This window comes from Dendrobates tinctorius, unplaced genomic scaffold, assembly GCF_039654945.1.
Source record: "Dendrobates tinctorius isolate UK_male_01 unplaced genomic scaffold, ASM3965494v1 ptg000254l, whole genome shotgun sequence".
NCBI classification, from domain to species: domain Eukaryota; kingdom Metazoa; phylum Chordata; class Amphibia; order Anura; family Dendrobatidae; genus Dendrobates; species Dendrobates tinctorius.
The window spans coordinates 11238211-11253135 of record NW_027361921.1 but is presented as its reverse complement, the minus strand read 5'-3'; the positions used below and the strand labels follow the sequence as shown (position 1 = coordinate 11253135).

At 44.3% G+C, this 14925-nt stretch overlaps 1 protein-coding gene across 3 annotated transcripts in view; it reads right to left on the bottom strand.

Annotated features, from left to right (window-relative positions):
• The window catches only part of SF3B1 (splicing factor 3b subunit 1), a 255916-nt gene that overhangs the window by 8939 nt on the left and 232052 nt on the right, over positions 1-14925 (bottom strand). For all 3 annotated transcript variants that reach the window (XM_073558156.1, XM_073558157.1, XM_073558158.1), the window contains one exon: positions 7898-8114. In XM_073558156.1, the coding sequence (XP_073414257.1) occupies positions 7898-8114 (217 nt within the window). The remainder of the gene's footprint in view (positions 1-7897; positions 8115-14925) is intronic.

Here is a 14925-nt window from a genome sequence, read left to right as displayed (position 1 = left end):
GGCTCCAGATTCAGAGCCCGAAAATCCTTCGGGGCAGGACTAACAATTATACCCAGATACCTAAACCTCCGAACTACAGGGACCGGTATCTGCAAATCTGAGAAATCCGCCGGGAGAGGGTCTATCGGCATTAAAGCTGATTTGGACCAATTAATCCGAAGACCAGACCTCAGCCCAAATTCTCGAATGACCTCCATTGCCGGCAAAATCGAGGAATGTACCTTATCTAAATATAGAAGTAAATCATCCGCGTACAATGATATCCTCAACTCCACAGTTCCACATCTGAATCCCATTATTTCTCTGGACTTCCGAATTGCAACTGCCAATGGCTCCACCGCAGTAGCAAATAGCAAGGGCGAGAGCGGGCACCCCTGTCTAGTACCTCTCCCAAGAGGAAAAGACTCAGAGACCCTGCCATTAGCCCCAACCTTCGCCACCGGCGAGCCATACAACAGCCTCACCCAATTTATAAATCTGTGTCCAAAGCCCATTTTCCGAAGTACCGCCCACAAAAAACCCCACTCCAAACTATCGAACGCCTTAGCGGCGTCTAAGGACAAAATTGCTCTTCCCCCCAACTCCCCAGAACTATGTTGAATCCCCAAGTATAGTTTCCTAAGGTTCATAGATGTGGCTCTGCCTGGGATAAATCCCGTCTGATCCTTCTGTATAACAGATGAGATAACTCGGGACATCCTATTGGCGAGTACCTTGGCCAATAATTTAACATCTGTTGATAATAGGGAAATCGGGCGATATGAATCCGGAACCTCTGGATCCTTTCCGGGCTTTAATATTAAAACTATCAAAGCTTCCCTCATAGATGGCGGGAGGACCCTCTGCCTTTCAGCCTCTTCAAATACCTTAAGTAGCTTAGGTAGCAGTAAGGGTGCATAGGTTTTGTAAAACTCGCCAGGCAGGCCATCCATTCCTGGAGCCTTTTCATTTTGCATCTGACCAAGCGCCTCCTCCAACTCCTCCAACAGGATGTCCCGATCCAATGAATCCCTATCGCTATCAGCCAATGCAGGGAGAGAGAGAGCATCCAGGTACTGCTCAATCTCAGTCTCCGTGAGACTGCAATCTGATGTGTATAGTCGCATATAATACCTCCTTATCTCACTCACTATGTCCGCACTGTCTGTCACAGGACCACCCGAGTCCGTTTTTAGCCTATTGATATATGAAGATCCGTCCTGTGCTCTAATGACCGTGGCCAATAAATGTCCTACTCCCTCCCCCTCTATAAAATATTTTTGTTTGAGGAAATAACGTTTATTTGCTGCCGCCGACATGAGGTTTTCCCTGAGCGACCCCTGTGCCTTCTCCAAAGCTTTTTTAGTTTCCTCTGTCGGGTTGAGTATCACCGCAGCCTCCGCAACAGACACCTCCTGGATCAGACTCTGGGTGTAGCGTCTATTTTGGCTTTTCCGTGTGCATATTTCTCTAATATATAAGCCCCTGACATAGGCTTTCATGGAATCCCAGACTATGTGTGATGATGCAGAGTACTCATTAAGTTGAAAATATTCTAGAATGGCATCATGCAAAGATCCCCCTATAAGCTGGATCCAGAAGGGATTAAGCTTCCAGATAGGTCTAGATAGGGTGAGGGGGTGTCCCCATGAAAGTGTGACATGTAGCAGCGAGTGATCAGATACACTTCTAGGCAGGTAGGCCACCCCTCGTACATATGGGGTCATGAGTGTATTCCCAATGGCCAGGTCTATCCGTGACATAGCGTGGTGGGAGCTAGAGTAGCAGGAAAACTGTCTGGCTGTGGGGTTTTGGACACGCCAAAGATCTACCATACCCAGCTCCACTAACGTTCTAGCAAATGAGGTTGAGGCTGCATCCTCTGATATGTTTCCCGAATGCAACTTATCCAAATAGGGATGCAAATATGTATTAAAATCTCCTATTAGAAGAGTCGGCGCAGGGGGAAAGGAACCCAAAATAGACAAGATTCTTTTTACTGGTTCGACTGAATAGGGCGGGGGGATGTACATGGCAACCAAAATAAATTGTATACCGTATAACGTGCAAAGCAAACATACAAATCTGCCCCCAGGGTCAACCACTGATTTAGTACATGAGAAGGGGATGGACCTGTGCACCAGCACACTGACACCCCGCGCATGGGTCGAGTACGTGGAATGATATTCATGTGAAACCCATCCCTTTCTTAGCCAATGAATATTATCTTTCACCATGTGGGTCTCAGACATACACAGGATAGCCGGGAGAAATTTCTGCATATTAGTAAATATAGCACATCTCTTATTTGCATCCCCGAGCCCCCTAACATTCCACGCTACAATATTAAGTGATATCGCCATAAGAGCAGACTAAAAAATGAGAAATCGGAACATACTCCACTCCCGAGGGAGAGAGGCAATCTCCACCATCCCTCAGTACAATGAATTGGGCGACACGGCTGACGCACATCACATCCCACAGAACAATTAGGGAATACAACAACAAACGAAAAAAACAAAGGAGGGAGAGGGAGCACTGCACACCAGTGCACAGCGCCCCTACCCCCAAACACAAGTGTAACTTGCACATTTCTCTCAAATAGAGAGAATCAGGGCTAGAAAACTCGCCCAGAGTCCATGCAGGGAGAAGGGTCCACAGCTTGTCACTGTAACGAGTGTCCACAGCAATCCGGTCAGCTCCCGCCCTGAATCCGAAATGGAATGAACAGTAGTAATTATACCAGCATAGCGTCCTAGACAAAAAGGAGTAACACCTGGTGGCGAAAAAAAAGGGAGAACTTCAAGTATTCTTCCTCCTCATGGACCTCTCATTAATATCCAGCCAGGACAGCGCCATTCCCGCCGTATCAAAAAAGTGCGTTTCTCCATTCACATCAATCCGCAGTCTAGCAGGGTACATCATGGAATGTCACCTGTAAGTCACGTAGGCGTTTTTTAATCTCAATAAATTGCGCCCTTTTACGCTGCACCTCCAGGGAAAAATCAGGGAAAATGGAGACTTTCCTCCCATTAATAGCAAGTTCCTTAATGTCTCTGGATCTGCGCAGGATAGCATCTCTATCTTTAAAGTGTAGGAGCTTAAGCAAGATGGGACGCGGGGGTGCTCCCGGCGGGGGGGCACGCGTAGGGACCCTGTGTGCTCTCTCAATAGTAAAGAATGGGGACAAAACATCTTTACCAAAGGTGTCCATTAGCCATTTTTCAAAAAAGCCAAGTGAGTCAGTCCCCTCCGTCCTCTCCGGAACCCCCACCAGTCGCAGATTACTTCTACGGGAGCGGTTCTCTAAATCATCCACCTTGTTCAGCAGTATTGTAATATTTTGCGTGGCTTTTCCCAGCTCCCGTGTTATTGGTGGCAATTTATCCTCCGTCGCACCAACACGCTCCTCCAGTTCCCCCACCCTGGCAGTCACCCCTCGCAGCTCCTGTTTAATACAGGCCATGTCCTTGGTGACAATCTCCATTTGATTACTTAGAGTGGCCAGTGTGGTATTGCAGGAGTTAATTGCTGCGAGGATTTCTCCCAGTGTGGGCTCAGCAGTCACAGACTCCGGCTGCTCCCCATCCCCCACTCCTTCCTCCTCCAGCACAGGCCCCTGTGTCTGCACATGTTGGGCTGAAGGGGGGCCCAGTTTACTCACTGTTCCCTCCCTGGAGAGATGATCCTCCAGCTCCACGCTGCATCCAGCGTCTGCCTCAGTCTGTGCACTGGGCGATCGAGCAGCAGCAGGAGGCACCCTTGCATATCGTTCCAGCCTGCCAGCAGCTCCCATCGCTCCACTACCAGCCGACTTGTTGTTTGCTGGTGCCATCCTGGATGTAGCAGAGGCGCGCCCCGGCGTCTCCTTATCTTTTTTACTGCTGCGGTTCGACATGGCCCAAGGATCCTCCGCTGTCTAAACGCCCAGGGAGATATTACAGCCCTCCAGGTCAGTGGGACTCGTCAGCAGTGCCGGTAATCAGGATTTATTGTCGGATCCGGGCAGGAGCTCTCTCACTCCACGTCCTCCCTACATGAGGTCCAGGCCACGCCCCAAGGCCCCTTTACATTTAGCGATGCACCAGCGATATGACCCGGTCAGGATCGCTGGTGCATCGCTAAATGATCGCTAGTGAGCTTCCACACAGGAAGATCTCACAGCGATGCCGCAGCAATACAGCGGACGATACTTACCATTCAGACGCGGCGATCCTGACGTCCTCCATCCGCGTCCACACATCGATCGTCGGCGCCAGCAGGAAGCGCCCGACGAGAAATGGAGCTGCGCGATCAGCGATGGACAGCGGGGGAGCCGGTCGGAGGTAAGTATCACACATAGCGATATCGCTGCTGCGTCACCAAATCGGTGATGCTTTAGCGATATTGTTAGCGATATCGCTATGTGTAAAACCCCCTTTAGGCAGGGAGTTTAATCCTACACAGCTCAATGTTGTTGGGTTGGGGGTCATGGGTGACCTGACAGGTTTCCTTTAAACAACTTTGCAGTCCGATCCAGTAATAGTTTCAGCCATTCTCTAAATCAGGGGTCTCAAACTCCACTAGGTAAAAAGCCTGCACGTAAAAAAAAGTCAGAATTTGATAGGTTGCATAATTTGCTGTACAAGAAGGCTTTTGAGTGATACCATTATTTTTCTATATAGCTTTGATCACTTTTTTTTTCTTGGGCAACATTTTGCGCTTCCAGAGCTCTGCAAACTGCGGTCTACATCAGGCCCACTTGCTGCTCCAGTCCGGACTGGGGACAGCCGAAGGGCTGAAACCATGGCCCACGTGAAGCACCTTTCTCTTACCCACTGTCCGTTGGTCACCACACGTGGTAACTGCTATCCATAGGATGCAGATAGCGAGGAATACACTGGTGTAGGACACAGCCACCAGCTCCTTCTTCCACCAGTGTATGACTGAGCCAGCTGAAGTGCACCGGAACAGGAACCGTGTCAGGTGAACGAGAACGAAGTGAGGATTTTATTTGTGAACTGGATATTTGTATGTATATTGAGGGCCCCCCTCCTACATTAAGTACAGGAGCTACGTAGTGGCTCATACTGTATGTAGGGGGCTGTGTGCGCGCTAATATGGTATTTATAAGGCAGTATGCGGGATTATACAGTATATAGGAGGATGTCCGCATTGCTCAATTTTAAGTTATTACATAATTTGCAATTTTAAATATTAAGCAGAAATAATCTCAATCCATTGGTTCAGCCAGTGTCATGTGGCTCCTTGGAAAAATGAATTGCCCACCCTTGATTTTTTTTTTTTTTAATGGTGTTCGTGGTAGGAGTTGGTTATGGAAGTTTTACATGCTGGGTCATTCTAGACGCACTGAAATCAAAACATGTACGTTTATTGTTTACGTTAGTTTTTACATAAAAAAATATTGCCACTAAAAAACATTTGTATTTTGTAATAAGCCCCAGCTCCTATTCCCCCAGCACTGGCGCTCCTCACATATACATAAAAATACAAAAAAAAACAAAAAAAAAAAACACTTAACCCCTTCATGACCCAGCCTATTTTGACCTTAATGACCTGGCCATTATTTGCAATTAAAAATTGCAATTGTCCCTTTGAGGTAATAACGCAGAAACGGTTCAACGGATCCTAGCGATTCTGAGATTGTTTTTTCATGACATATTGGGCTTCATGTTAGTGGTAAATTTAGGTAAATTTTTGCGTTTGTGAAAAAAAAATAAAAAAAAATTGGAAATTTGTAGAAAATTTCGCAATTCTCAAATTTTTCATTTTTATTCTGTTAAACCAGAGTGTTATGTGACACAAAATAGTTAATAAATAACATTTTCCACATGTCTACTTTACATCAGCACAATTTTGGAAACCAATTTTTTTTTTTGTTAGGAAGTTATAAGAGTTAAAAGTTAACCAGCAATTTCTCATTTTTACAACAAAATTTACAAAACTTTTTTTTAGGGCCCACCTCACATTTGAAGTCAGTATGAGGGGTCTACATGGCTGAAAATATCCAAAAGTGACACCATTCTAAAAACTGCATGCCTCAAGCTGATCAAAACCATATTCAAGAAGTTTATTAACCCTTCAGGTGTTTCACAGCAGCAGAAGCAACATGGAAGGAAAAAATGAACATTTAACTTTTTAGTCACAAAAATTATCTTTTAGCAACAATTTTTTTTAATTTTCCCAAGGGTAAAAGGAGAAAGTGAACTCTAAAAGCTGTTGTCCAATTTGTCCTGAGTACGCTGAAACACCATATCTGGGGGGAACCATTGTTTTGGCGCACGGCAGGATTCAGAAGGGAAGGAGCGCCATTTGACTTTTTGAATGGACAATTAGCTCCAATCATTAGCGGACACCATGTTGTGTATGGAGTGCCCCTGTGCGCCTAAACATTGGAGCTGCCCCACAAGTGACCCCATTTTGGAAACTAGACCCCACAAGGAACTCATCTAGATGTGTGGTGAGCACTTTGAATCCCCAAGTGCTTCACAGAAGTTTATAACGCAAAGCAGTGAAAAGAAAAAATTTTATTTCCACAAAAATTTTTTAGCCCCCAATTTTTAATTTTCCCAAGGGTAACAGGAGAAATTAGACCCCAAAGTTGCTGTGCAATTTTTCCTGAGTACACGGATACCCCATATGTTGGGGTAAACCACTGTTTGGGCACACGTCGGGGCTCGAAAGGGAGGCAGCACTGTTTGACTTTTTGAATGCAAAATTGGCTGGAATCAATGGTGGCGCCATGTCGCATTTGGAGACCCCCTGATTTTCCTAAATAGTGGAAACCCATCAATTCTAACTCAACCCTAACCACAACACACCCTTAACCCTAACCACAACCCTAAATCCAACACACCCCTAACCCTAATCCCAACCCTACCCACAAGCCTAACCCTAATCCCAACCCCAACACACCCCTAACCTTAACCCTAATTCTGTGAATTCAGCATGTCCGTCGTGGGCGGTGCATTACATCAGCTGCCGGCATCTGATAGGTTAGTGGCTTGAATAGCTACTGCAGTGCAGGGAGTCTGACATTTCAACTGAATGTGCGTCCGAGGATGCACATTCAGCTAATATCTGTGCTGGTGTTGACAAGCCCCATTCCTTACCAGTCGCTCTGTGACTACAATCATTGGGCAGCACGGTGGCTCAGTGGGTCCTGGGTTCGAATCCCACCAAGGACAACATCTGCAAGGAGTTTGTATGTTCTCCCCGTGTTTGCGTGGGTTTCCTCCGGGCACTCCGGTTTCTTCCCACACTCCAAAGACATACTGATAGGGAATTTAGATTGTGAGCCCCATCGGGGACAGTGATGAAAATGTGTGCAAACTGTAAAGCGCTGCGGAATATGTTAGCGCTATATAAAAATAAAGATTATTATTATTGTTATTATTATTATGGCCCTGGTTCCGGGACTTACAGTGCCCTGTGAGCCACAGAAGGCAGTTTCAGACTCGCATGTTTGAGACCCCTGCTCCAAATATGCAAAACATATATTCAGTAATAGGCGGTGGAAAGATACGCGCCAATATAATTGTGATTGTGGAATAGCAGCTGCCAACTTGATACTATAATGCACACTCTCTACTGAAATAATATGTATAACACACCGTGGATTGATTGTATTTGATTTAGTTGTCTAATATTACGTAGTTAAACCTAATATGTGCAGAGCAGGAATTAATTTATTAATGGCGGCTTAAAATAAATAGTGACCATTGCACTCTATATAAGAAAAACAGATTAGTTCAAATTTGTTTATGGACATGTAACAAAGTTTAAAGAAAAGTGGTCTGAAAGATATGTACCTCAGTTCCAAGCTTTGATTTTATCTTCGCATAAGAAAATCTCAAATATAGAATCGGAAATATTAAACATTAGGTTGTAGAAAAAGAGAACAATAGAGAGACATTACCTGCAAGCAATACTGCAGCATTCGACACGGTCCAATAGCAACTCTAAGACCTTCAAGTGCTCCCATGACAGCTTGGATTACATGAGGAGAGGTTTCAAACACATTCGGCCATACGTAATTTAACAGATGGTTCAAAGAATCCTCACAACCAAATCCATAAACACCTAACGACATGTGCTGAACAACTGCACTTGCTGTTTGCCTATGAACAAGATCTCTGAAAGGAACAGTAAAAGTAGAATGATTATGGATTATCAATCATCATGATGATTTAATATTTATTTTCTCACAGCTACCACATGAAAGGTTTATATTGTTTCACAGCAGGTGAAATAAGTATTGAACACGTCACCAATTTTCTAAGTAGGTAAATAAATTCCTAAAGGTGGTACTGACATGAAATCAGTTGTCACTGACAACCCAGCAAATCCTACAGGCAAAGAAATCAAACCACAGATGTCTGTGAACCAAGTTATGTTTAATAATGAGAAATGACAGGGAAAGTATTGAGCACGCTTACTAAAATGTATTTAATACTTTGTACAAAATCATGTTTGTTGACAGCTTCAAGACGCCTCATGTATGGAGAAACTAGTCACATGCATTGCTCAGGAGTGATTTTTGCAGATTCTGCCACACACTTTTCAAATTCTGAATATTCTGTGGGCTCATTCTATGAACTCAAAGCTTTAGGTCCTTCCATAAATTTCCTATTGGTTTCAGGTCAGATGATTGACTTGGACATTCTAGCAGCTTTATTTTCTTTCTTTGAAACCAGTTGACTCCTTGGCTGTGTGTTTGGGATCAATGTCTTGCTGAAGTGTCCACCCTTGTTTCACCATCATCCTGGTAGATGACAGCAGATTTTTATCAAGAATGTCTCTATGCATTTGTCCATTTATCCCTCCTTCAATTATATGAAGTATGACAATGCCATGTTGAAAAACAGCCCCACACCATCATGGTCCCACCTCCAAACTTCACTGTTCATTCCTGTGTCTGAAATCTTGTGGGGAGCACCTGGTAGTGGCCAGTTTATAGTGAAATTATGTTCTTTCTACTTCCGGATTATAACCCCAACAGTGCTCAATGAAACATTCAGTAGTTTAGAAATTTCTGTAACCAATGTTATCAGTATGTTTTGTAACAATAAGGTTGCGAAGGTCTTGAGATAGCTCACTGATTTTACCCATCATGAGATGTTTGTGAGGCATGCTGGCAGGGCCGGCTCCAGGTTTCTGAGGGCCCCGGGTGAAAAAGTCTCAGTGCCCCCCCCCCCCTTAACACATACCACGATTTATGCCGCGTGACATCCGTGGGCCAGTCAAAAACGGACTAGTCTCCATGTGGATCACACGGACACACGTGATCCACACGGACACTCGCTCTGTGGCAAAACACATTCATGATTAGTAGTGTACGTATGAAAGAAAGAGGGAAGAAAGAACAGTGAGAGAAAGAAAGAGAGGAAAGAAAGAACAGTGAGAAAAAGAGTGGACAGAAAAAAAAAGAACAGAAAGAAAGAGGGGAAAAAAGAACAGAGGGAGAGAGAGAGAGAGAGAGAGAAAGAAAGAGGGGAAAGAATGGAGAAAGAACAAAGAAAAAGAAAGGGGAAAGAAAGAAAGAACAGAGAGAGAGAGAGAGAAAGAAACAAACAGAAAGAAAGAAAGAAAGAAAGAAAGAAAGAAAGAGGAGAAAGAATAGAGAAAAAAAAAAGATTAGAGAGAAAAGAGAAAGAAAGAAACACAGAAATAAAGATTCTATAAAGATACCATAGCAGCTCGGCTCCCATTGTAGTGCCCACCTGAGCCTCCTGGTGCAGGACATATCACGGATCCGCACACGTGGCAGGCATCCCCGATTCCAAGGCCAATCCCACCGTCCTCGCTGTCAGAGGAGGACACGGTGATGGATCTGAAGCATTCCCTGAAGTGCCTCCATGGTTCCGTCACAATCTCCTCCCGAAATTACCTCATTTCTGGTCAGCTTCCAGCATGTCACTTCTGGTAGAACCAAAGGGAGTTTGTAGCTATATTCCGCGCTGCCGCTTTAGACAAATTCCAGGAGAGTGCTGTATGATTGCAGTGGTTTTATTCTACGCGTTTCAGGGGTCTCATGCCCCCTTCATCAGGAAATACCACACCAGGTCGCTGAAGACCTGTGGATCTGCAGCAGCCGCTACCTACACGCTCTTATCTCATCCTAACCAGGTGAGCATATTTCATGATATACTGTCTCTTGTAACGTGGATAAGACCCTATTGCGCTTTTTTGTCTCCCCCTTTTTTTTGCAATACTTCTGGTAGAACGTCACGTGCAAATTTTAAAGTGCTCCTTGGGGCTCCGCCGTGTACTCCTGTGCCCGCGGGAAAAATAAGCTCCCAGCTGGGGCAGTCTCTCTCTCAAAATCGGGACCGTCTCGCTGGATCTAGGACGGTTGGGAGGTATGAATGCTCCCCACCATAAACCTCGTACACACACGCGGCTCCGCTCCGGTACACCTCGTACACACACGGCTCTGCTACATCCACCTTGTAAACCCCTCCTGAACCCACACAAACTTTACCTCATCCAGCACCATGACAACCAGCACAGCAGAGTCCTGCAGCCACAGAGGCCCCTGATCATGTGACCCCTGACTCCTCCCCTCCTGTGACCTCATCACAGGTCCTGTGCCGCACACAAGAGAACAGCCATAGCGATGACCCATTGCTGGCTGTGAGGGGCTGCGTGGGTCCCTCAGGGAGGGCGAGGATGGGGTTGGGAGCTATGTATGGTATCCCAGACAGCGTGAGTGGGCCCCCTGTCTCGCCAGGGCCCCGGCACGTTGGTAAAGAGACCTTTTTATAGGCCATCAGTTGAATCAGTCGATATTTTTCACTAAGTGGAAGGATTGCTTTCTAATTATGGAAAGGTGCTAAATTTCTCTTTTTAATGTGTTCAATACTTTTTCCCTGTGTCATCTCATTATTACACAATTTATCAACATCTATGGTTTGATTTCATTGCCTTATGAATTGTTACAGTCATCTGTTGAGAATTTCATATCAACAGCACCTTTAGAAAATTGTTGACATGTTCAATACTTATTTTACCTGCTGTGTATATGCCTATACACACACACACTATATGCATACGAGATATCTGTCTATAACAAGAAAAAAAAAAAAAAGATCACTAGGCCCTGATGATTGTAATGGTGTACCTTGTAAATCTTTCCTAGAATGAGAGTGCTTTCTGAACTTTTGAGTCCAGCAATACACTGCCAGATGTTAAATGGAAGTTTTCAAGTGGCATAACACCATTTATCTGCAGATATGGGTTAACCCACAGGTAAAATGGCATTTTAAAGGTGAGTGACTCCAAAGAGAAAATTAACTTTACTCCACCTGGGAGCAGTTGTCTTTTTGCCAGAGTTGCTTCATTCACCACATACAGACCTGTGAAAGGAGGCTGTAAGCACACCTGAGAACATTGACAGTCGGCTCTGCACTGATGCACCAGCAGAGCGAGCAGTCATCAACTGCTAGTGAGAGCATATAGCGGCCTCTCACCGTGTACTGAGCAGTGACTGAAGCCTCACCAGTAGGGGCAGACATACCATGGGTGGACCTGTACCAGGGCTTGGAGATGGAGGGAGTCATTGTAGGGTGGTAATAATGAGGGCAATCTAGACTGTTGCTCAGAGCTCAAGGCACTGAGGTTCCCGTGGCTAGATTGCTCTCATCATGTGTGGAGTGCTAAGCAAGGAAAGATCCTGCTGCTCCGCTGCCTAGTGTAGAAAGTTGCAAAGGAGCTGCAGGAATCAATCTTCAGCTTCCAGCCTGGCTCTCTCTGTGACAAATGTGTGCGGCTTGATGACGTCAGCATGCAGAGTGCAACTGTATCATTTAGAAAAAGTTCCCAAAAAAGAAGAAGCTAGTTTATTTTATTATATTTTTTAATACATTGGGAAGAGAAAAATTGTGTTGGGGGTGAGGGATTGGGATGGACTTATAATAAACAGGGGGAGGAGGACACTACCTATGGATTTAAAATTAATGGGTGGTGGGGGAGGATGCTAAGTCCCCGATCGTGTCCTCACCCACCCCACAATTCATTACAAGGTCCCGATAGCATCCTCCCCATCCACACAATTCATTATATGGACCCGAGCGAGTCTTCTCCCACCTCTCAATTCATTACCACGCTATCAGGGACTTAAAAGTTGTTGGTGAGTGGTTGAGGAAGGGGAAAGGACACTACTTTGTAATGATTTGAAAGGTGGGAGAAGACGCTATCCCATTTCATTATAATACCCTGATAACGTATTCTCCCATTCCAAAATTCATTATGACGTTTTCAGAAACCTATAATGAATTGTGCAGGGAGGACAAAGGCAGGGGACTAGGCCTGAATATACACATTCAGGATTTGCAGGAAAAATACTGATGCAAATAGCGGATGCAAATACTGATGTGTTGGCAGGAAGAATGCTGCATAAAATGTGATTTTGCCACGGTTTTTACATGTGTTTTTGTTGCATTTTCTCACCAACTCATTAGAATGGGTGAAATATACAGCCAAAAGACTGCAAGAATTGACACTATGCAGATTTTAATCTGCTGCAAATGTGCCACGAAAAAATAAGCAAAGTGTACATGAGACTTCAGGGGGAATCTCATTTACTTTGTTGGTACTGTAAAACACTGCTTACTCTGTGCAAAGTGTGGCTGATAGCATATTAATGCTGGGATACTTGTATGTAGTCAGGGGCGCAGTGTATGTATGTGTATATATGGGACCTTGTTATTTTCAGGGCTGCAGTGATTAGTGTAATAAGACGAGTCATGGCTGGGAGATGACAACATGAAGGTCTGACCAAATGGAGAACCACCAACAGAAGACAACTCTAATCAGACGAGACGTCAGCGATCACGGTCAGTATTTATTTTGATCTGTACTGAATGATGGAGCAATACTGTTATTTATTCAATCCCTCAGACTACATTTTCACATTTGTGTGATATGTCCATGTGCTATTTTTTTTCCAGCGGACGACTAGGTTTTATAAATCCAATCACACATCGGTAAAAATCAAGAATTAGAATATTGTGTAGTAAAAAAAAAAAAAAAAAAAACATTCATCAAAATGGTGCCAACACAAGCATGATGCAATAGCTAATATGCATATAATCATTTATGATTTAGTCATATAGCATTGTGGGGAGAAAAAAAAATCTGTATGAAAATGGTGCCCGCGAAGTAGCATCTATCGCGTTTCTATAGATGCTACTGCGCAGGCGCCGCCATCTTGATGGATTTAATTTTTTCTTTTCTCCAGTAAAATGGATTGCGATAGATGCTACTGTGCAAGCGCCATTTTTTATTAAAATATTTTTTTTCTCTACCAACAATATTATATTATATGACTAAATCATAAATGAATATTTGCATATTAGCCATTGCATCATGCTACAGTACAGGTGTCGGCGCCATTTTGAAGAATGTTAATTTTTTTTACCACAATATTCTATGCAGTTTGTAAACTAGGGGGCAGGTCACTTAGAGATCAGTGACCTGTGATAAGCCCATACAGTTGAATATGTAAGCAGAGCACTATATAAAGATCCCCCACAGGCCACCCCGCAGAATTGGGATTCTCATTAACCAAAAATTACAAATAAAGATTAAACAACAACAAGATGGATTTCACCAACCAAGGTATCATTTTAATCAATATAACAGCTCCAGCCTGACAGTGTCTAATTTACTGAGTAAAATCCTGCTGATAGGTTGAATGCTGCAGCGACTCAAGCACATTTTTGAGCATGCCGAAACACTACCAACACCTCTCTTACACCCTTTGCCTGCAGGTAAATAGACTTAAAGGGAACCTGTCATGTTGGGTTGCTCAAAGTAACTTTAGACTGTAAATTATTTCCTCCCATCTAGTCTGATTTGACCGTCTCTTTTTATAGTCTTCCTTAATGATCCTGGAATGCGGCACATGGTCAGCAGAATCATATGTGGCTCATATGAGCAGGGTGCTTGATTAATGGCTTAATTATCGCTGTATGCAAATCAATTGATTGTGCACTGACAGCACTGAAATTAAAAGTGGTCCGAAGCAAACATTTGTTTTAATCCTAAATGTCTGTATATAATGTCATAATCTAATCTTCTAATATACTTTAATTAAAAGGTTTGTGGGTCCCAGGTCATGGACACCTCTCGTCTTTATTAAGTTTCCAATCCAGCCGCGGTCCCAACGCTGACCTGGTTCTCCCTGTTGGCAGGATCTATAAATTTAATCCTCGGCTTGGCCCGATGCCTGCTCCTGCAGTCGGGACACACCCCTGCTATTCCCAGCCAATTGGTCGTATTGGCTTTCCAATTCTCCATGCCCATCGGCTTCAACCCATCACACCACATCTTTCTCCCTAGCGACTCGGGAACCTAGAAAGCTCTTTTGGATGCCGCCCCCCCAGGTGCCATCTTCCTTTCTTCAACGCCATTACATAGATTCGATATACACAGCCTCAACAAATCCCCCGGTGACATGTCTATAAAAAGCAGAGTCATGGCCTCCACCTCCAGTCTTGGTAACATGTTTAAATTTTTTACAATTTAAATGGGATCTGTCCATAATCCCACATCATAAATTAACAAAGCCCTTCCTGCTATTGTTAATCCCTCCAGGAGTTCACATCACCCCTCCCCAACAATTCAGTAGGATATAGCAGAACAGGACACAGGATTCCCGGACAGTTTTCCATGGTTGTCTATGCAAACTACTTAAAGGGAATCTGTCACTCCTTTTTTGAGATGATATATGATATCGTTCAATTGCGTGTCACATAAGGATTCTCTTAGTACTTTTGCTTCCCCCTGACCCCGCACCTTTCATGCATAAATACCTTTTTTATATCGGTTCAGATGTATGTAAACTGCCACAGTCCGGTCCGCTGGGCGGGGCTTATTCAACTGCTCCCCCCGCCCTGTCTTGCTCTACGCATTTCTTCTTGTGTGGAGCAAGACAGGGAGGGG